This window comes from Magnolia sinica, chromosome 13 (assembly GCF_029962835.1).
Source record: "Magnolia sinica isolate HGM2019 chromosome 13, MsV1, whole genome shotgun sequence".
In the NCBI taxonomy this organism is placed as follows: Eukaryota; Viridiplantae; Streptophyta; class Magnoliopsida; order Magnoliales; family Magnoliaceae; genus Magnolia; species Magnolia sinica.
In genome coordinates this window covers 35,994,636-36,018,718 of record NC_080585.1, presented here as the reverse complement: position 1 = coordinate 36,018,718, position 24,083 = coordinate 35,994,636, and the positions used below count along the sequence as shown (strand labels likewise).

Genomic DNA, 24,083 nt, shown 5'->3' with positions numbered 1-24,083 from the left:
CATATTTCTTGTAGTGGAAATTTATTCCTACAGAGAAGTTCATATTTTGCTTAACTTCTCTAGGCTTGACAAATGTTTGATGAAAACGGAGTGTGTGCAAGAAGTGATGATGGAGCTATAATGGAGATTATTAGAGATGGAGGAAGCACCTTGGAGCAGTGGAGCATGGAGATTATTGAAATTGGGTGCCTTCAATCTATACAGAACAGAAATTTTTTATAGGATTAACACCCTAGTCAATTTGATCGAGAAATTCTGATTTTCTTGGTCCTATTCGATTCGATCAAAGAGACTCTTGATTCGATTCATAAAATCTAAACAGATAAGTTTTCTCTCTGAACAATTTTGGAATTTTTCAATTCGATCGAAAGTTTGGTCGACTTGATTGACAACCCTCGATTGGAGTCAATCTTATCGAAAGTCCTATCAACAGTTTACAAAGTTCTATGTAATTTTGCAGTATTGTTTCTAATTCTGGATCCAAGTTATATATATGGGTATAATACAAGATTAGGGTAATTCTAAGGTGATTGGAAAATCATTCTAGGGAGAGCCAGGGTTTGGAGAAAGGGATCTGGGGTTTTCAACTCTAGTGTTTGCATGTAAGTTGATTCCATTTCTTGTTTTTGCAAGGGTTTTTCCATGTAAATCGTTGTGTTCTCTGTGCATTCTTGAATTTTCTATATCTGTGCTTATTTGATTCATGTCTTAGTCACATCTGTGTGATGCTTCCATGCCCAACACCGCATGGCGTGTATTCCTCATCTATAGGTTGGTTCATGTAAATCTATGGTTTTTTGCAAGTTTGTGATGATGTATGGGCCAGAACTAGGTAGTCATTGTTTCTTTTGATGGAGACTTTGAAATTTTTATTTAACATATTAAAAAGGGGTAAGGTCAAGCACCCTCGCCCACCTAGTTTTGTAAATTTTACTCATATCAACGAAATTACAGGTGGTGTGCTCTCACCTCTTCTTAATTAAAAACAGAGAGAGAGAGAGAGAGAGAGAGAGAGAGAGAGAGAGAGAGAGAGAGAGAGAGAGAGAGAGAGAGAGAGAGAGAGAGAGAGAGAGCGCGTGCTCCATGGGATTTTGTGTAATTTTAAATTGAGTGTATGTTTAATCAGCCTACTTTTTTAGGATCAGGACCAATTGTGGGGTGGTCTACCCGATGGATGGGGTCTATTTACACATGTTAAATCATCTCCACACATTAGAGAGAGTTGTCATTAGTTACTTAAGCCAGGAAAGGATGAGTTCTCCTATTCAGGTATTGAATATTACCCGGTCTTAGCACTAGGAAACACTTGCGTACAGGTTAGACACCCCATATATTTTCTTTTTATAGTTAAGCCGCGTTGGCACTGGAGACATTGTGGAAATGCACCCTGTCCACCATTGAGCTAGGGCTCTCTCCGGAGACACCCCCATATATTTATACTTAAAACCCTCTAAATTCACATAGCATAGCTTACCTGAATTTGGAATAGTGTAATTGTTGGTAAATCTTTCATCTTAATCAAGCTTATCAAATGAATGAATTGGACTGAATATAAAGATCGTGGCGGGCCCAACACAAAACTAATGGTGGGCATCACACGCCAACATTTCCTAGGGTGTGGCTTACCAAACTTGTGGATGATCATGATTGTTGTGACAGTGGAGAAGTAAGAGTCTCCTAGTAAGATAGTCTCTCCTCTCTCTTTCTTTCCTTCTCTCTTTCCACTTCCTCACGGACGGTGAAGCTCAATTACTCTAGGCTTTGTGACGTATTCTCTCATGTGGTGTGGTCTATACATAGAGAACACTTTGTAGAGAGTTCTATCTATCCGACTTCATCTTTTAAAGTATTCTTTTTATGGGTGTGAGAGATAAAACTTGTATTTATATTTCTATTGTTTATAGTGGAAAAGAAAGTTCTCTATTGATGCTTGTGGAGTAGCCATATAATGTAAATCATTATTTCTCCTGTTTCTTGTTTAGATTTGACACTTTTGACTTTTGTTTGACATTTTCTTCTGCATTTTGGTCTCGTGTACGTTGATCATTTGCGTGTGTTTTTCCACGACAATGGGTGTTAAAGTCAAATGTTGAGAAACCTTTTAGTACAAGACTGTAGTGTGGTTGTTTGTTTTTGCAATTGTGTAACATAGAGAATGAATTTTCCTTTATATATATATATATATATATATATATATATATATATATATATATATATATATATATATATATATATAAACCAAGCTAGCACAGCTCCTAATCTTTCCGAATATTGAGTAAAACTCAATCGAGTTGCTGGGTTCAACTCAGCGTGTTACCCAAATTGTAAAACATGTATCGGGATGAGACACCACAACTTAGGAAGTGATTGAGAACTATCACTGTAAGTATTTCCCTCCTCATTTAACCTATTTATATGCATGACCTCCAACTGCTGCGTACACAGCTATTTCCATTAATGATCATTGCTTGAAGAAAACAGACGACATGGAATGTCTAACCAAGTGGCCGGAGCCTATCGTCCGAGTTCAGTCACTGTCCGAGAGTGGCACGAGAGCCATACCCAACAGCTACATCAAGCCGCCATCGGAGAGACCCTCCCTGGATTGCGTCGATCAAACAAGCGATATTAACATCCCAGCAATTGATCTTGGAGGCCTCTACGGCAATGCCGGTGAACGCGAAAAGACCAGTCAAATAGTGGCGGATGCATGCCGGGAATGGGGATTCTTCCAAGTGGTTAATCATGGGGTTAGTGTGGAATTGATGGAAAGGATCAAAGGTGCATGGAGGGATTTTTTTCATCTCCCTTTAGAGATGAAGGAAACCTACTCCAACTCTCCCAAGACATATGAGGGGTACGGTAGCCGACTTGGGGTGGATAAGACCACTGTTCTTGACTGGGGTGACTACTTCTTCCTTAATCTCGTGCCTTACTCTATCAGGAACATGGACAAATGGCCCACCTTTCCTGCTTCTCTCAGGTAAGTTAGAACCATTTGCTAACATCCATATTCCAAATTTCTTCTAACAAGCTTCCAGCCAGTAATCTAGTGGAACCCATCATGAGCATTCAATGATCCACTTAGACAACGTGTATGTTGATCCTAACCATCCATTTCCTCTATGCGGCCCACTTGATCTCTGTACGATCAGGCCATGTTCGAGTCAGTGTTTTGTTTTCTCAAGTTTTAAATGAGTCATGATCGGTTCGAGCTTTTCTAGAGTCTTAGTGAAATCAGGTTGAGTCGAGTCGAGTTTTTTCCAGTTCTAATTTGGTTTTTGCCAATTTGGTTTTTGCCAATGCATCGCAATGGCCTGTGAACACTTGTTCATTGAATTTTTGTTGGATGTAGGGCTATAATCGATGAGTATGGAAACGAGTTGGCCAAGCTATCTGAGGTTGTGACGGGGTTGTTATCAAAGAGTCTCGGAATGGAAGAAGAATCTCTACATGATACCTTTGGAGGGGAAGAAATGGGCATGACTTTGAGGGTGAACTACTATCCAAAATGTCCAGAGCCTCACCTGACTCTCGGTCTATCTGCACACTCCGATCCTGGAGCCCTAACCCTTCTTCTACCTGATGATCGTGTCAACGGCCTCCAAGTTCGGAAAGGCGACGCTTGGGTCACCGTTAAAGCAGCTCCCAACTCGTTTATTATCAACGTCGGCGATCAGATTCAGGTTCTCTCTCTCTCTCTCTCTCTCTCTCTCTCTCTCTCTCTCTCTCAAACTCAGTCACTGAATAAAAAAAACTCGCCTCCACTCAAGTCGACTGGAACAGATTACATCATAACTAGAGAAAAACTCAATCTGACTCGATAAAAACTCAACCGGTCAAAACTTAGAAAATCTCTGTGGAAACTCGGCAATGTTTATATATTTTAAATATTAAATATTAAATAAAAACTCACACTCAAAGTGACGTTTTTGAGTTTTTAAATATTCATAAAACCGAGTTGACTAGACCGAGTCAACCTTTTGGAGCTTCCAAGAATCTCTCTTGCCACCTGTACCTGAGTTTTGGTATCGCATGATGCGTTACGTAATTGTACCGAAAACCTCAATTACTGCTTTACAAACCTGTATACCACCTGAGATTTGTGGGCCCATCACGTTGTGTGTATAACATCTACTCCTTCCATCAGACGTGTCTTTTGATTTTAGGTTGTGGGGCCAAAAATCGTTAAGATTCACTAGTCAGGTGGCCATAATCACAGGGAACATTGGAGAGGGGACGAGAACCATGCTTGCGTGCGGCTACTGTGTAGTTTATATTCCATCCAACCCGTTCATCGGGTGGGCCTTACTAGGATGAAGTGTAAATCAAAACATCAGGCTGATGCAGAACTTAGCTGGGCTGCACTGTAACAACGCTGTTGAACATACGGAGATCGGTGTTGTATCCGCTGCGTACAGCACGTTGTACAGGATTTTAGTCAGCGTAATTTAATGGAAGCGGCCTGTGAACCCGGGCACGGAGGGAAACGGACTGGCTACTCCCCTGCCACCATTCCGGTGGCTGGTTGTTGGTGATCTGTGGGCCCCCCGTGATGTATGTGTTTCATCCATGCCGTTCATCCAATTTTACAGATCATTTTGGGGATTTATGCCAAAAATGAGAGGGATATAAATATCAGGTGGACCACACCACAGGAAAACAATAGTATTTGGATATCCACCATTAAATCCTCCTAAGGTTAACTGTACTGTTTATTTGAAATCCAATCTGTTGATTAGGTGATATAGACTCAGATGAAGGGAAAAAACAAAGATCAGCTTGATCCAAAACTTTTATGGCCCCCAAAAGTTTTTAACGGTCAACGTTCATTCAACACACGTTTCCTGTAATGTGGTCCAATTGAGATTGTGATATAACTCATTTTTGGTCTTGTACCATAAAATGATCTAAAAAAATATATGGATGGCATGGATGAAACACATAAATCATGCTGGGTCTCACAAAAAACTGACCATCAGCCATTGGCTGGTGACAGGGGCCGAGGAGTACCCAATCCGTTTCCAGCACGGAGATATTCCTGTGCCCGGGGCTATGTGGGACCCACAGAGATGTCGGTGAGAAATCTATTCCGTCTATCGTTTTTGAAAAGCGACAATAGGGCATGAACCTAAAAATAAAGAAGATTTAAAAACCAGGTGGGCCACATGAAACGAAACAATAAGGATTGAATGCCTACGTTTGACAAAAGTTTTGAATTAAGATGACATTTGTTGCTGCAGCTTATGTGAGTGGTAAAACCCAATAAATGGTTTAGATGGCATATAAACATCCTGGTCAGCTCCAGGAAAGCTCGCATGCCTTTTGAATTTGCTTATATTTAAACCCGTGTCCTGTCGTAGTCTTGCAAAACAGATGAACAGAGTCAATTTGTCATAGACGGATGGACGGTAGGTACATAAAATATATAACTTATGGTGGCCCCACAGCGCCTCACATCACAACAAGACCACTCAGGGTGGCGTTGGCAACACCACTTAATCCGAGCGGTTGGCTGGTGAACCCCAAAGATTTGTGGACCCACTATGATGTGTGTTTTATTCAATTTTACTAGCTTATTCTAAGTGTGAGTCCAAAAATTAAGGCTAATGCGAATCTCAAGTGAACCCATTACAAGAAAATCTTGTTTGATTGAATACCCTTAGTAAAAAAGCCTCTTGAGCTTAGAGTAACACTTATTTGCCATCAAACCTATTGATAATATCACACTGACTTGGAGGACGGGTAAGCACAAATATCCGCTTGATTTAAAACTTTTATGTAAGACTCTATCAAGTGGGCCACACATGATCATTGGTTTAGATTTGATCATTAGATTATTTAGATTGAGGGATTCAGTGGGCCCCACTTTATTTGTGATCATTGTAAATAAGTTTGGGGCGAGATGTTTAAACAGCGGTCCCTATACTTGGTTATTAAGTCAAATATGGAAACATACGGTGTGTAGACCCTAAAGGAAAGAAGTGTGATGGGTAAACTTCTGACATTCTTTTCTACAAATAGATGTCTTAGTCCCCTCACCAATATAAGAGAGAAAATCCTGATCCCATTGAGAAATTTTTCTAAAGATGTGAGGTGTGGAAGATCAAAATTCTCGTCGGCGACATCGAGACATTAGGATGTCTTTCAAATCAGGTACGCATTAAAATTATTGTGTTGAATCTCCTTTATTGATGCATAGACTATTCGTCAATTCCACAATACAGATCTCACATTTTTTGCCTCAAAGAAGCTCACACCCGGAATTGATCTGGCAAATGAATGAATGTTGTGGATAAAACATATATATCATAGTAGACGATATTGTTTTGACACTAGCTACACGAGCCACACCATGTCCCCTGCAAAAGCAACAGTTCCCACCAAAATCTTCTGCACAACCAGTGGAATTACCCGTAGGGAGAAGCTGTTCCGGGCTATCCAATCCATACGGTTTTGCCAGCTCATTTTATGACCCGAGCACAAAAATAATAACATCCGAAACTCAAGTGGACACAAAAAAGGTTTTGGGCATAGATCATATTTTTATTTTCCATTCATCTTCTGATGAATAAAGGACAGTTTGGATTAGTGGCAGCCATGTGAATGTTTCAATTGCAAATATCTTAATGTTTCAACGGCGGGCGTCCAATCCTTATTATTTTGGAGGGGCATATAATCATTACGGTGGCCATGTGAATATTTCGATTGCATGTGTTAAGTCCTTTTTGTTTTTTGTGGCTCACTTAAGTTTTGGATCTGTCTCATATATTTAATTTATTCAAGTACTTAGCATGAGCAGGCAAAATTGATTGGCAGTGTGGATGTCAAACTACAAGAAAACCGCAGCTTGTTTCAGGGAAGTCTCTCTCTCTCTCTCTCTCTCTCTCTCTCTCTCTCTATAACGTAGTAAACTAATACAGATGAAATAAAAACTCACACTCAAAGTGACGTTTTCGAGTTTTTAAATATTCATAAAACCGAGTTGACCAGACCGAGTCAACCTTTTGGAGCTTCCAAGAATCTCTCTTGCCTGAGTTTTGGTAACGTATCATGCGCTCCGTAATTGTACCGAAAACCTCGATTACTGCTCTACAAACCTGTATACCACCGTAGCATTGTGGCCCATCACGTTGTATGTGTAACATCTGCTCCTTCCATCAGACGTGTCCTTTGATTTTAGGTCGTGAGTCTAATAATCAGTATGACAACCATGCTTGTGTGTGTTACTGTGTGGTTTATATTCCATCTAATCCCTTCATCGGGTGGGCCTCACTAGGATGAAGTGTAAATTAAAACAGTAGGCTGATCCAGAACTTAAGCGGGTTGCACTGTGCGATCTTGCAGGTTCTAGTCCATCTAAGTTTTTGAAGGCCAATTAATCAACGGAGTAGATTCTATAATAACAATACTGTAGAACACACGGAGATCCGTGTTGTATTCGCTGCGTACAGTACGTTGTACATTTTAGTCAGCGTATTTGGAAACGGATGAGCTACTCCCCTGCCACCAGCCAATAGCTGGTGGTCCGTGCTCTGTGGGCCCCGCCATGGTGTATGTGTTTCATCCATGCCGTCCATCTATTTCTATAGATCATTTTAGTATATAAGAACAAAAGTGAGGTATATACCAATCTCAAGTGGATCACATTACAGGAAACAGTGTTGAGTGAGCATTGACCATTAAAAACTTTTTGGGAGTCATAAAAGTTTTGGATAGAGCTGATATTTATTTTTTGTTTTTTTTTTCCCTTTATCTAGGTCTGTATGACCTAATCAATAGATTGGATGTCAAATAAACAGTACAGTGGGCATTAGGAAGATTTTAATGGTAGATATCGAATCACTATTGTTTTCCTGTGGTGTGATCCACTTGAGACTTATATCCCCCTCATTTTTGGGATCGAGCCATAAAATGATCTGTAAAAATGGATGAACAGCATGGATGAAATAAATACACCATCGTGGGGCCACAGATCACCGACCATCAACCATGGGCTGGTGGGATCCACTTGAATGTTTCAATAGCATGTGTTAAGTCCTTTTTGTTTCTTGTGACTTATCTAACTTAAGTTATGGATCTGTCTCATTTATTTTATTCAAGTAGTTAGTATTATCTGGTAAAATTGATTGGCAGCTTGGCTTTCAAACTACGAGGAAACCGCGGCTTGTTTGTCCACCCTAAGATTTCCATCAGCCTCATTTTTATTTCTCATTGGCTAAAATGATTTAGCAAATTAGATGGACGGAGTGGATAAAACACATGAACCATGATGTGGCTATAGAGTTTTCCCCGCAGCACATTACCGACGTCCTGGTTGCGTGCCCTCATCTCTGAACCAACACGTGGCCCAAGGCCTAAAACAGTGACTGGGACATTGCTGGCTACACGACTCTGTCAGTTCATTTATTTTACCAGCTCATTAGGGGACGCGGTTTAGCTACTGACAGGTTGAGTATTGCAAGACTCCCTATTGAAGTGACGTCACCAAGTTCTAGGAAGACCCACTATTATGTATGTGTTTTATCCACACCGCTCATCCATTTGGAGAGATCATTTTAGAAAATGATCCAAAAAATGAAGCATTCCAAATTTCAAGTACACCCTACCATAGAAAACAGTGGGAAGAATGACTTCCACCATTAACATTCCTAAGGTCCATCATGATGTTTATTTGAGATCTAACTGGTCATGTGTTAATGGAGACATGAAAGAAGGGAAAACACAAATATCAGCTTGATCGAAAACTTTTGTGTCCCTTGGAAGTTTTTAATGGTGTGTATCACTCTCTCCACTATTTTCGTGGTGGGTTCCACTTGAGCTTTGGATCCGACTCATTCTTTAGATCATGCCCTAATATGATCTCTCCAAATGGATGTATGGTGTGGATACAAAACATATATCATGGTGGGGCTCACGTAACTTGGTGACGTGACGTAGCGAGTCCGGCTACTCAACCTATCGGCTAATCCGCGTCATCACGAGCATGACCTAAAAATGAAGCGATCCGAGGCTAAAGTAAATTATGCCACCTGAAGAGTCGTGATTTGATGTCCACTATTAAAAACTTTCGGAGCCGCAAAAGTTTCAGATCAAGCTTATATTTGTGCTTTGCCTTCATCCTTGTCCTTATCAACGAGTTAGATGGCAAATAAACATTGTGGTAGCTAATTAAACGACCATCTTGCCTCACTGTTTCTTGTGGTGGGATCCACTTGAATGTTTCAATAGCATGTGTTAAGTCCTTTTTGTTTCTTGTGACTTATCTAACTTAAGTTATGGATCTGTCTCATTTATTTTATTCAAGTAGTTAGTATTATCTGGTAAAATTGATTGGCAGCTTGGCTTTCAAACTACGAGGAAACCGCGGCTTGTTTTAGGGAAGGCATACAACATTAAAGCCCTGTGGGCCGACCATACTGTATGTAGGATATCCACGTCATCAATTAGGACTCTCTATGCTAAATTCTAGAGGTAAAAAGAACAATGGGCAAGTAGTATAGTGTGTCGGGACACCATGTTGTGTATGTTTCATCGATCAACAGTCCTCCACGTAGATGAAGGAAAAGACATAAATTAGCTTGATCCAAAATCAAGTGGCCCACACCATGTCAACTTAAGAGGTAATTTTAGCTGCAATTTTACATTGTTCCTGGCACTACAGTTCATATGAGTTTTTATCAGGTTGATCTTCTGTATTCAGGGTTAACATACAAATTATCACTTAATGGATGGACTGGATGGCACACATACAATACAATGGCCCACAGAAGTTGGGTGTTGCATGCACTCCATAAAACAGTTGTTGCAGACAATTTCGGGCGTGGCTGTCCGAACCGAGCACCACATTTGGTTGAATTGACTTCACATGTTAATTACATTGACGTGTAACCATCCAGACCATTTAAAAATTTGTGAGTCCAGCTCTAGATGGTGTTGGTGCTTGGTTTGTTTTCTTTTGGGTATAGTGTGTGCGGGCGTGCTAGAATCGGCATAGCGGCTTGATCCGAACTGATTGACTTCTGCCCAAAGTACTGAAATAAGCAGATACATTCAATATGAACGCGTGCTAAAATCGGCATAACGGCTCGATCCGAACCGATCGACTTCTGCCCAAAGTACTGAAATAAGCAGATACATTCAATATGAACGTATCTGACCAAATTCTGAGAAGATCAGTCGATCACTTATTCAACTAATTGAAGAATTTTATAATAATTGGGTGATAATCGAAGGGTTGGGTTCTTCCTCCAAAGATGGATTGTTTTTTGTTTTATAGAAAAAATGACTTTTCAGAATATGAGTGCAATTTTAAATTATTATTTTTTAAAAAAAAAAAAAGAACAAGAAAAAATCACAATCGGTCACTAGAGGCGACAGCAAAAATGCGATTCTTGAAAGAGCTGTTTGATATCAGATAAAGAATAAATCTATCTTATGAGCCTAGATTTGAATTACAGCTAAAAACTATAACTAAGAATTACTGCTACTAGATTATTGTTACTCCTAAGATAAGTTAAGATAAAGTAAATTGATAGAGTTGTTTGGTTTAATTAGTATAAGACCTCTTGCCCTATTAGATTACTCTGCTATTTCTCTTCCAACTTATTCTTCCAAATGCTTCTTTCATTCCTCTATTGGTTATGGTAGTCAAAGGGCCTCTCTCTAGATTATTCTCTTGTTATGTTTCTCTTTTGTGATTGTTTTTCTTCTGTCGGCCAAGATTTATTCTGTTTCTCGATCACCTTCTATATCTTGAACTACTCGACCACATTTCTCCCTTCGCTTGTTAAACTTTTGGATAACTCAGCCGCATCACTTCACCAACCATCCAATGATATGTAAAATTGAATTTGAATCATCAGTGAGATACCACTCTAAAAGAGCTAGAATTATATCTCACTAATGGCTAAGGCCCCCTCGGTTGCTAACTATGAATTTGTAAAAAGCGCTCTAAGTATCTTGAAGATTTTTCCATCCACCTCTTATTTCTCATGTGATGCCACATGTGAGACCTGTATCCTATCATGTACTATTCTATAGGCTTCCGTAGTCCTCACAGTCAAATTTCGGTGACTCGCGATGTGTATATAGCAGTTGCGCGCGACCTTAAGTCGCATCCCGTATTCCAGAGTCAGCTCAACCTAAGACTTATATCCTTGTGACCACGCCGTCGCTACGGTTCCGACTTCGTGTCTGCGCGCCAAGGAGATACCCAGGCCAGGAGATGTGGGCCCGCATTCAGTTCGAGGAAAAATATCGCGTATTACAATTCTAAGAGAATGTCCCATCAAGCACATCAAATATCAAGTATTCCATCCCATCATGTTAAGTACTACATCCCATCATGTCAAGTACAACACCCATCCCAAAGCAACCCCTAAAGTCAACTCTTTCTCTCTCGCTCCACCCATCAAGTACACCCATCCATCACTCACCTTTTCACCCATCACCCTCTTACATCACCTCTCTCTCTCATCTCTCTCTTCACTCCCAAGCAACCATGAGAGAGGTGGACGTCCATGAGAGAGAAACTTAGTGTGGCCCACTCCCTACCACCCAATTCCACCCTCCACAACCAATCTCGACCGTTGAGTCTCGTCCATTGGAGCTCTAGAATGCGTTAATGGAAGGAGAAGTACATGATCAAAGGTGGGTGATATCATTATTTGATTTTGTGATTTAAGGTCCCACATATGGTGAGACCCATTTTGATGTATGCATTGTATAGGGAGGGCCCATAGTAGCGGGGTCCCTCCCCTTCTCACGTTTCTTCCTCTCTCATTCTCTCTTTTTTTTTCTTTTTTTTGTGTGTTGATGATGAGGTGTGTGGCCCACCTGGCGTGTGTGTGCGCGTATGGCCCACGCATGATGTATGTATTTCGTCCACACCGTCCAGACCTTGGACGATGGGAATCGGACGGCTGGTGTACCTCACTCCAGTTATATAGCTGATGTATTAACGTCACAATTCTGTGGATCTGATCATGTGGTACGTGTTATATCCACACCGTGCATCCTTGGGCCACACTGTGATATATGTATTTTATCAATGCTGCACAACAGCCGTGGGATCCACACGCACGTGGAAACCACATGGTACACGTATTTTATTAACGATGTCCATCCATTTTACACCCACCCCCCCGTCCAGATGGCTGGCTGGTGGGCCACAACATGATGTATGTGTGTACGCATGTCGTCCGTACATTGGACGTGGACCCACTTGATGGACGTGTGTCTCCACACCGTCGATTAAATGAAACAGATTCAAATTTCAGGTGGAAACCACCTTGATGTACATGTTTCATCCACGATCGTCCATCCATTTTGCTGGTGGGCCCCACACGTGTGGACCCACCTACCGTGTGGGACCCCCCTCCGTAATGTATGTGTCATCTGCACCGTGATGTATTTGTTTCATCCACACCTGCCACTGTGCAGACCACTCTGTGATGTATGTATATAGAGGCCCACCGTGATGTATTTGTTTCATCCACACCGTCCAGACCATCTGGACGGTGATGCAATAGTTGGACGGTGCCAGGTCACACTGATGCATGTGTTTCATCAGCACCGTCTAGACAGTGTTTGGATGGTGCTGATTCACGTGGACAATGGCTGGACGGTGTTGATTCACTTGGACAATGGTTGGATGGCGTTGATCTACATAAGCAATGTTTGGATGGTACTGATTTATATGGGAAATGTTTGGATGGTGCTGATTTACCTAGACAATGTTTGGATAGTGCTGATCATCATTAGTGGGCCATGCGCCCCATAGAATGATAGTGTACAGTGATACACATGTTACACCTACAACTATTGAAATGATTTTTGGTGTGGTTCAAGCCCACTTAAGGCCCGTGGTGCGGCCCATCTATGAGGCCCATCATGATGTGTATTTGAGGCCCATGTGATAGGGCCCACCGCCTAGTATTTAAGGCCCATATGATGGGGCCCACCGCCTTGTATTTGAGGCTCATATGATCGGGCCCACCTGTCTTGTATTTAAGGCCCATATGATGGGGCCCACTTGTTTAAATCTGAGGCCTACGGGCAAGGCCCATCATGATGTATTCATGGCCTATGGGCAAGGCCCATTGTGATTTGTATTAGGCCCATGATGTGTGGCCCTTTTAATGTATTTGAGGCCCGAATATGTAGCCCATTTGATGCATATGAACCCACGTGTAGGGCCCACATGTTATGTATTTAAGTCCCATGAGTAGGGCCCACCTATTGTGTATATGAGGCCCATTGGTGCGGCCCATTGATGTAGCCCACTTGATGTATATGGGGCCCATTGGTGCGGCCCATTGATACGCCCCACTTGATGTATATGGGGCCCATTGATGCGGCCCACTTGATGTATATGAGGCCCATTGGTGTGGCCCATTAATACGTATATGAAGCCCATGAGTGAGGCCCAATGTGATGCATATGTGGCCCATGAGTGAGGCCCATCGTGATGTGTATTAGGCCCTTGAGTGAGGCCCATGGTGATGTATATTAGGCCCTTGCATGAGGCCACGAGCCCACTATACGTTTAGCTCTATGTGGGCCAGTACTTGGGAGTAACGTTGGTTAAATGGCCACATTGATAGGCAATGATGGTTTAATGTCCACATTGTGACCCTCCCTTAGGCCTTGTTCGGCCTATTATTGAAACCGATTCTGATTGTCGAGGTCGATTCCAATTGTTGAGGCCGATTCTGATTATCGAGGCGGATTGCTGAGGACGATTTTGATTGTTGAGGCCAATTATCAAGGCCGATTCCGATTGTCGAGGTCGATTTCGATTGTTGAGGCCGATTGTCGATGCCGTTTCCGATTATTGAGGCCGATTGCTGAAGCCGATTCTAATTATCGATTTCGATTACCGAGGCCGATTGCTGAGGCCGATTTTGATTGTCGAGGCTGATTGCTGACGCCAATTTTGGTTGCCGATTCTGATTATCGAGGCTGATTGCTGAGACCGATTCTAATTGTCGAGGTCGATTCCGATTGTCGAGGCCGATTCCGATTGTCTAGGCCAATTCCGATTGTTGATTGTCGATTTTGATTGTCGAGGTCGATTTAGCTTATCGAGCCGATTGCTGAGGCCGATTCTGATTGCCGATTCCGATTGCTGAGGTCGATTTTGATTGCGGAGGCCGATTATCAAGGCCAATTGCTAAGGCCGATTCTGATTGCCGAGGTCGATTATTGAAGTTGTGCACTTGATGGGGTGGAGGGTGACGCAGAGTGTACTAGACCCCGGTGATGATCCCAAAGATGTACAATACTGATATGTAGACTTATTGAGCAAGAATTACATACTCTCATTCATTCATTCATTCACTATCCACTCGGGCTGGTGGTACACAACTAATTGTTGTGTACCTTCGTAAAGGCAAAAATTTCGGTTGGGGCGCGCGACTAACCTAAGTTCAGGATTCTACTACATTGACTCTAACTATCCAAATTTAGGTATGGGACTGGTTTAGATAGAAGTCCCTTGTGATGGACCTCATAGCCTACAATACTACTACTATCATCCCGAATTCACTCTAGATTGGTCATTTTATTCACACCGCATATTCATTGCATCATTTAGCATTTTGGGTTGCCATGTTTCGCATTGATATGGCCATTAGCATTCATGTCATGCATCGCATAGCCTTGGGCTGATAACACTCATGGACTTGCTAGTATATATTTCCGCTTACTTTGATATCGTATGATTCATGATATTGTCAGATATTTCCGTTTATTTCGATATTGTATGATATATGGCATTATATTGCATACTTGGCACTTACCTTGTACACACACTCTTTCACCACCCTCTAAGCTTTCTATAACAATGCACATAGATGCGTGCAGGTGATGTTAAAGCGTAGCAACGCTGGCTTGGAGCATGCAGCGGACTCATGGAGCTTTGATTTTGACATATGTATTTCCCTCTATTGTACTCAAATGTTTATATTAGTGGATATGTGATGATGATGTTGCCTTTGTGATTTGGGTATTTGTGGTTATGCTTCTTATGATATAAATGTACATTGAAAAATACTCCTTGTAGGATTTCAGGATCGAAATCTGGGAATGCGCGTTAGAGCCGAGAATGGGGTACTACGAAAGCTGTCGGCACCGGATTCAGCAAATTGAAAATTTTGTGAGCTCGATTTTTGAATTTGGCGCATCACACCACATGTCCTCCTATTGATTTTTTTCCAAAATGACCAGAAATAGGGTACAACATTGCCCCCCACATCGCTTCACCCTTTAGGAAAAAAGTGAAAGCAACGTTGTTCCGTTGCCCAATGTAACTAATGCAATATTCAACCATTAGTCCACATGTTGTCTTCCCATTATAATAGAATTTGCCTCTTCCCTCTAGGTTGTCCATGTGATACATCACATAGAATCATATCGTACGAGGAGTCACGATTATCATTTCATTAATGCGCACGTATCTCGGCCAATATAAACACAATTCTAAGTCGGTGTTTATCTTTTTTCATCATCTGCTTCTTCTCTCTTGTCGAAACTCCCATTGCAGTCTTGTTTTTCTTGATTATTATTTCTTTGCATTCCTCCTCTTCCGTTTCAGCCTTCCACTTGGAATCATTCATCAAAAGATCTAGATGTTCTTTCTTTAGAAGTTGTAAATGACAGTCTTTTCAATACCCCCATCAAATCGAACAAGGCATTGTTGACATCTGGTCAAGCCCTTCAACCTGTGGTTCCTCACGAACAGATTCGTGGAATCGAATCATGTTTTCCAAAGTGCCCCGATGAAGTTCTATTTGTTCAATCCGATCATTTCCCAATCCTTCCAATACTTTTAAGTCTTCGAGATCATGGCCAAAATTGATGAATGGTTAAGTAGAATGGTTTACTTGTGTTGAAGCACATCATGGTGACACATGAAAGTAGTTTGGAATATATCAATATAACAAACTTTTTTACACGAATACTTAGCCAATACCTTCCTCCTTGCAGCAATTTATACTTTTTGGAGTCAACCAACCAATACATTTTATTTTGTATGCGGTCCCATGGGTCTAATAATTATATAAATATGTACCTTCACCCATCTTTTGCTTGTTGGTGAGCCTGTTTATCTGGCCTTTGCTTCAAAGAATCAACATTCCTTTCTCCTTCTAGACAAGGCCAGTAAGGTATATTCCACTTTTATAGCTCTACAACACAAATCTTAAAATGAAGTTGATGAGCAAAAACATATGGCTTTCCTTTTGATGGCTCTTTATTACATCCTGCAACAAAAACACGATTAAATTATAATATTAGGCATTATCGTGTACGTAAAATCAGGCAGTAATCGGGGTCTGATATGCAATATTCGACCCTCAACATGTATAGTGATACACATGTTACACCTACAACTATTGAAATGATTTTTGGTATGGTCCAAGCCCACTTGAGGCTCATTAGTGCGGCCCATCCATGAGGCCCATCATGATGTGTATTTGAGGCCCATGTGATAGGGCCCACCTGCCTTGTATTTGAGGCCAATATGATGGGGCCCACCTGCCTTATATTTAAGGACCATATGATGGGGCCTACCTACCTTGTATTTAAGGCTTATATGATGGGGCCCACCTGCTTAAACTTGAGGCCCATGGACAAGGCCCATTGTGATGTATTCATGGCCTATGGGCAAGGCCCATTGTGATATGTATTAGGCCCACGACGTGTGCCCCTTTTGATGTATTCAAGGCCCAGATACGAGGCCCATTTGATGCATATGAGACCCATGTGTAGGGCCCACATGTTATGTATTTAAGGCCCATGAGCAAGGTTCACCTGTTATGTATATCAGGCCCATTAGTGCAGCTAATTAATGCGGCTCACTTGTTGTATATGAGGACCATTGGTGCGGCCATTGATGCGACCCACTTGATGTATATTGAGGCCTATGGGTTATGACCCATTATGATGTATATTGAGGTCCATGGGTCATAACCCATTATGATGTATTTGAGGACCATGGGTCGTGGCCCATAGTGATGTATATTACGCCCATGTATTTGGCCCATCGTGATGTATATTAAGCCCTTGAGTGAAGCCCATCGTGATTTACATTAAGCCATTGTGTGAGGCCATGGGTCCACTATATGTTTGGCTCTATGTGGGCCACTCCTTGGGAGCAATGTTGGTTAAATAGGCACATTGATGGGCAATGATAGTTTAATGTCCACATTATGACCTTCCCTTAGGCCTTGTTCGGCCGATCATCGAGGTTGATTCCGATTGTCGAGGCGGATTCTGATTGTTCCGATTGTATAGGCCAATTATCGGTGCCGGTTGTAAATACCGATTATGAGTATGTGACAACATAGCATCATGATACATACCCATAAGTATCATCTGTATATTTGTTGTGAGATTTGGTTAACCATTGCATATGTCATTGGGTAGATTGTTATGAGATTCCCTGATAGGCGGAGATCGTCTCACATGAGTGCACGGTATGCGCGAGATTGATGCATGACTAGATTGTATGACTCATACATCTTACATTATGTATTGTGATTACTGTACGCCATAGCGGCATCACGGCCGTAGCCTCCACAGACATGTTGTGGATGGCCAGATGGAACATCAAAAATCTGCTTCTAGCATCGGGCCCCCATAGATGGCCCTGGATGAAAATTTCTAAACCCTTTTGGTACCAGAGGATGCTCCAACGTCAAGACCGAGTGGATATATATGAGCACATAAGAGTCGTATACCAGTAGACCGTGTCTCCCACTGTGTCGTGGTCGGTTGGAAGGGGGTGTGGCCTTACCCGCCTGAGGGAGTAGGTATAGCTAAGCTGAATTTGACCAGCTTGAGGAATGGGTCCGCTATCAACGAGCTGGGCCCGATATTAGCAGGCGGATAGTGAGGTCTCTTTCACTTACCAAGTTGTGCACTTGATGGGGTGGAGGGTGACGCAGAGTGTACTAGACCCCGGTGATGATCCCAAAGATGTACAATACTGATATGTAGACTTATTGAGCAAGAATTACATACTCTCATTCATTCATTCATTCACTATCCACTCGGACTGGTGGTCGCAACTAATTGTTGTGTACCTTCGTAATGGCAAGGATTTCGGTTGGGGCGCGCGACTAACCTAAGTTCAGGAGTTTATTACATTGAGTCGGGCTATCCAAATTTAGGTATGGGATTGGTTTGGATAGAAGTCCCTTGTGATGGACCCCATAGCCTACAATATTATGTACTATCATCCCAACTTCACTCCAGCTTGGTCATTTCATTCACACCGCATATTACATTGCAGCCGCAACACTTAGCATTTTGGGTTGCCATGTTTCTGCATTGATATGGCCATTAGCATTCATGTCATGCATCGCATATCCTTGGCACAGCTGATAACACTCATGGACTTACCAGTGTATTTTCGTTTACTCTGATATCGTATGATTCATGATCTTGTCAGTATTTCCGTTTATTCCGATATAGTATGATTTATGGCATTATATTGCATAGTTGGTACTTACCTTGTACATACACTTTCACCACCCTCTAAGCTTTCTATAAGCTTATGCATGATAGATGCGTGTAGGTAATGTTAGGTTACGGCAGCATTGAGCTTGAAACATGTAGCGAACTCATGGAGCTTTGATTTTGATATATGTATTTCCCTTTCAGCGTTGTACTCAAATGTTTATATTAATGGATTTGTGATGCTGATGTTGCCTTTGTGATTTGGATATTTGTGGTTATGCTTCTTATAAGATAAATGTACGTTGAAAAATCCTCCTTATAGGATTCTAGGATCAGAATATGGCATATGCGCGCTAGGAGCCGAGAATGGGGTACTACGAAAGCTGTCGGCACCGGATTCAGCAAATTGAAAATTTTGTGAGCTCGATTTTTGAATTTGGCGCATCACACCACATGTCCTCCTATTGATTTTTTTCCAAAATGACCAGAAATAGGGTACAACATTGCCCCCCACATCGCTTCACCCTTTAGGAAAAAAGTGAAAGCAACGTTGTTCCGTTGCCCAATGTAACTAATGCAATATTCAACCATTAGTCCACATGTTGTCTTCCCATTATAATAGAATTTGCCTCTTCCCTCTAGGTTGTCCATGTGATACATCACATAGAATCATATCGTACGAGGAGTCACGATTATCATTTCATTAATGCGCACGTATCTCGGCCAATATAAACACAATTCTAAGTCGGTGTTTATCTTTTTTCATCATCTGCTTCTTCTCTCTTGTCGAAACTCCCATTGCAGTCTTGTTTTTCTTGATTATTATTTCTTTGCATTCCTCCTCTTCCGTTTCAGCCTTCCACTTGGAATCATTCATCAAAAGATCTAGATGTTCTTTCTTTAGAAGTTGTAAATGACAGTCTTTTCAATACCCCCATCAAATCGAACAAGGCATTGTTGACATCTGGTCAAGCCCTTCAACCTGTGGTTCCTCACGAACAGATTCGTGGAATCGAATCATGTTTTCCAAAGTGCCCCGATGAAGTTCTATTTGTTCAATCCGATCATTTCCCAATCCTTCCAATACTTTTAAGTCTTCGAGATCATGGCCAAAATTGATGAATGGTTAAGTAGAATGGTTTACTTGTGTTGAAGCACATCATGGTGACACATGAAAGTAGTTTGGAATATATCAATATAACAAACTTTTTTACACGAATACTTAGCCAATACCTTCCTCCTTGCAGCAATTTATACTTTTTGGAGTCAACCAACCAATACATTTTATTTTGTATGCGGTCCCATGGGTCTAATAATTATATAAATATGTACCTTCACCCATCTTTTGCTTGTTGGTGAGCCTGTTTATCTGGCCTTTGCTTCAAAGAATCAACATTCCTTTCTCCTTCTAGACAAGGCCAGTAAGGTATATTCCACTTTTATAGCTCTACAACACAAATCTTAAAATGAAGTTGATGAGCAAAAACATATGGCTTTCCTTTTGATGTAGATTTGTTAATTTCTTCTATGTGTGAGTGCTCTTCCAATTACCATGGAATACATCCATCTAACTGAGGCACTCGCTCAAGGACATCAGCTTGTAGTCAACGCTTTTGTACTTGGCCACCTTTATCACAATATGTTTGAAGCAACCCCGGAGGGCTTTTACCACTCTGTTAGGCCTATCCGGCTTGTCCAGATGTGGTTATATGAATATTTTGGAGCTAAATTGATCAAATATGTTCTAATTCAAAGAAAGTCGATTTTCTATGTCTAAAGGATGATCAATCAGAAAATTTTCTATGACCTGTCATTTTACAACCTTTTATGGCATATATACTAAATCAAACTCAAATAATGTAAGAACCAATTTGCCAATTTAGTTATTAAGAATCGATCGATTTAACATATATTTTATTAAATTAGTTACTGTAATCACATTAACTATTTCCGAATATCGCATCTCGGTATTTAACAATGTTTGACTAAGATAATAAATCACACACTCTTTTCGATCATCGTTGTCTTGTAATAACGAAACTCCAACCAATTCTATAGAAGTCGCGACAATGTACTTGAGCGGTCAATACTTTACTGGTGGCATTAACACTGGTGGCATGGACAAATAATTCTTAATGTTGTCAAAAGCCAACTAATGTTTTGCCTCTCATTTGAACTCATCTCCTTATTTCAACTTCAATATAGGAGAAAACATATTAGTTTTTTCCAGCATAATTAAAAATAAATCATCGTATAAAGCTAACTTTGCCAAGAAACTTTTGTAACTCAGTTTTATTTCTCAGCGGCAAAACTTCTATTATTGCTCGCACCTTATACTATCGATTTCAATTCCTCTTTGATGTATTATGAACCTCATAAAAATTTTAGCAGATACACCTAAAGCACTATTAAGAAGATTCATCTTTAATTTATGAATATTCATTCTTTCAAATGACTTTCGTAAGTAGCTAAAATGTTCGGTTGAATTGGCCAATTTGACTACCACATAATCGATATGGGATTTCATGAATTGTTCAATCATATCATGAAAAATGATATTCATATCTTTTTGATAAGTAACTCTTACATTTTAAAGCCCAAATAGCATTACAACCCAGCAAAACATACCAAAAGGAATATAAATTTTAAAGGTTGTCTTTGGGGCATCTTCTAATGCAATGCTCATTTAATTATATCTATAATGACCATCTATAAAGGATATTATTTGATGTCCAACAGCCTAATTGATTAGTTGATCGACCATAGGCATAGGATACTCATCAATTGGTATTGTGGCTCGATTTAAATTCCAAAAGCAAATACATACTATGAGCTTACCGTTTTTTCTTAATAACAACTAATATGTTAGAAATTTATTCGACATATTTGATGGGTTTAATGAAACATTCTTTCAAAATTCAGTTAATTTCTTCATTTATCTTTTACGTCACTTCAGTCATCATCCACTTAGGCGGTTGTATATGTAGCCAATAGCCTTCTTTCATAAGTAACCTGTGTTTAACCAGATTTCTGTCTAATTCAAGCAACTCATGATAATCTCAGGAGAAACAATTGATGAACTCTTTAAGTAAATAAGTTTGAGTTGTATTTGGGAATCAAATAATCCACTGATAAATATAGGCTTGGGACATTGTTTTGTCTCCAAACTTGTCTCTATTAGATGATCTTAAACTTAAGCTTAAAAATCCTTTAATTTTTCTAGGGATACTTTCAAATCCTTCATTTTAATACCATCTTCAATTATTTGATTAGGTGGTGTTATTATTTCAGTCATATCATCAACATATCCATTATCATATTTTCGTAAACTCTTTTTTAGCTGTCATACTTAGGTCGTGAATTCGGCCTTGAACGAAGATCTGTCCATCATGGGATTTCTTTTATCATGCAGTTTGTAGTCGCATTGAAGGGGATTATAGTCTTCGATCGATAACTCTTCGTTTTACCAAATCATAGTAGTAATATCATGTACGACATTATTTGGGTTGAGTTTTGCATTAATTCCAAATGATTTCCTATTCTTTTCTCGTCCTATAAATCATATTGGTACGATCTTATTACCATATAAATAAGCCTCGGTCACATTAGACGTGAATAAGAATGGTTTGTTATTAGTTAAAATCAATTCTACTATTTTAATTCCAGATGATCATGAATTGGTGTAATGATGATAGAATGCATGAAATCGAATGAATCCAACATCATCTAAGTAAGGCATTGTAATTGGAAGACGTTCCAACCATAAATAAAACGTCTACCACCGTCTTAGTTCCCACCATTAGTACAATTGATAAAACACCTTACGTTTTTGTTACTCCATTAGCAAAATTTTCATTATGACATGAGTCAGAATAAGGTCATCTAGAGTCTTTCCCTATTTATGCATCATTCTGGCTGGGAGATTTTAGCAATAATTTCATTATTAACTAGAACTCAAGTGATCGAATACCCTTCCAAGTGCATAAAGATAGACAATGACTTCAAGTATTGGGTCGTTGTAAGAGTCGATCTTTTAATATTTATTTTTTCAGAAGGGAATCTTGGTTCTATTATAACGGTCGATATCTTTTTAGCTTAATTCTCGGAGTTAAATGAACCATGTTGTATAATTATAGGAGGACATAACTCTTCAAAATATCCTTCCATCTTGTTTAATTGAAATGGTTTAACATAGAAACTTAATGGTAGTATCAACACCATATTGCAATCATATATAATCAGTGAGAATGAACCAATCCGTGTTACCGAATTCGAATAATTGCCCCTAGGTGTCTCCAAATTCAGTTGCTTATCTACTTCACTTACAACTTCATTCTTGATTTTCCTATTCAGTTTAGAATAGGCTAGTTCTAATGTTCTTGCTTTTACAAGTAATTCTTCAATCAGAAGATCATTTAAAAAATCTTCATTACTTGAGTATTTGCCTAATACTTTCATATCCATTTTTGCCTTATCATAATTGTGATTTTTTACTAAGTCAAACCCCACATGAAGTTTGACCGAATTAATCGATGTTTGTTCTTCTTCTTTTGACTTTGGTATCGTCAATCTCGTTTGGGTTGGCAGGTACTTTATCTAAGATTTGTCCCATATAGCGGCTAATTGTTTTCTTTTCATTGCTTATTGCCTTTACCAATGTCGTTTCTAAGTACGAGTCATCCCTTCCGGTACTATTGAGAATTTTAGATGACTTGACCTTTTTCAAACTCTTTCTCTAGCAGGCCAAAGTTTAACCATCATTTGCCTTAGGACGGGCCTAAGGTGATCACTGACATATTTAACCTTTTATAAGTAAAAGGAATTTCCTTCCTCATACTTTCGATTGACTGATTGTCATGCTTGATATTTTTGTTAATAAAATCTTCAATTTGATCAACTTAATGTCACACATTTCTCATATATGTGATGATAATTTGAAATTATTACCTGCAGATGTGCTTCGATCTGTTCGACCATAGGCTTAGGCCTCATACTAATCTTGCCATCCTTTCACTCATTGGCTTGATTCATTTGAATTCCAATAGTATTTTTTTATCGTGACCAAACCAACCTTTGAGGATTAATGGTGGCTATATTAATTTTCATATTGGACAGAAACGGATCAGTGTTGATCAGCATTGCTTTTTTTTTTTCTTTTTCACAGAACTTCAGCAACCATGATCGATGTTGTCTTGAATATCATTCCGGAAAACAACACATTTATTAGTGGAATGCAACTGACTTTCATATCATTTATAACAATTAATTTTTTTCAATTTTTCAGCTATTGGAATATTATGGTTAATAGGAATTTTGATAAATTTTTCGGCTAACATGATATCAAAGATTTCGTTAGCATGAGTAATATCAATGGTGTACGTTCTTTGAGCATTCTTATTAGAAGATGTCGTTGCCTCTGTTTTAACTAATGTTAAGCATATAAATTGTTGTTTTGACACTACTTCAGCTACTGCAACATCATAATTAAGGTTACAATAATATATTGATGCTAACAAATTATTTTATCGCATTGACGCCTGAAGCAGAGTCTCATATTAAGACAACTTTCTAGTCAAATCATAAAGATCTGTGAATTTCATTCTGATAAGCTTCTTTCG

At 39.9% G+C, this 24,083-nt stretch overlaps 1 protein-coding gene across 1 annotated transcript in view; it reads left to right on the top strand.

The window, feature by feature from the left end:
• The first annotated feature begins 2,486 nt into the window (after positions 1-2,486).
• LOC131223573 (jasmonate-induced oxygenase 4-like) overlaps positions 2,487-24,083 on the top strand; it is a 31,115-nt gene continuing 9,518 nt past the window's right edge. The window contains exons 1-2 of the mRNA XM_058219010.1: positions 2,487-2,983; positions 3,356-3,686. Of these exons, the coding sequence (XP_058074993.1) occupies positions 2,487-2,983; positions 3,356-3,686 (828 nt within the window). The remainder of the gene's footprint in view (positions 2,984-3,355; positions 3,687-24,083) is intronic.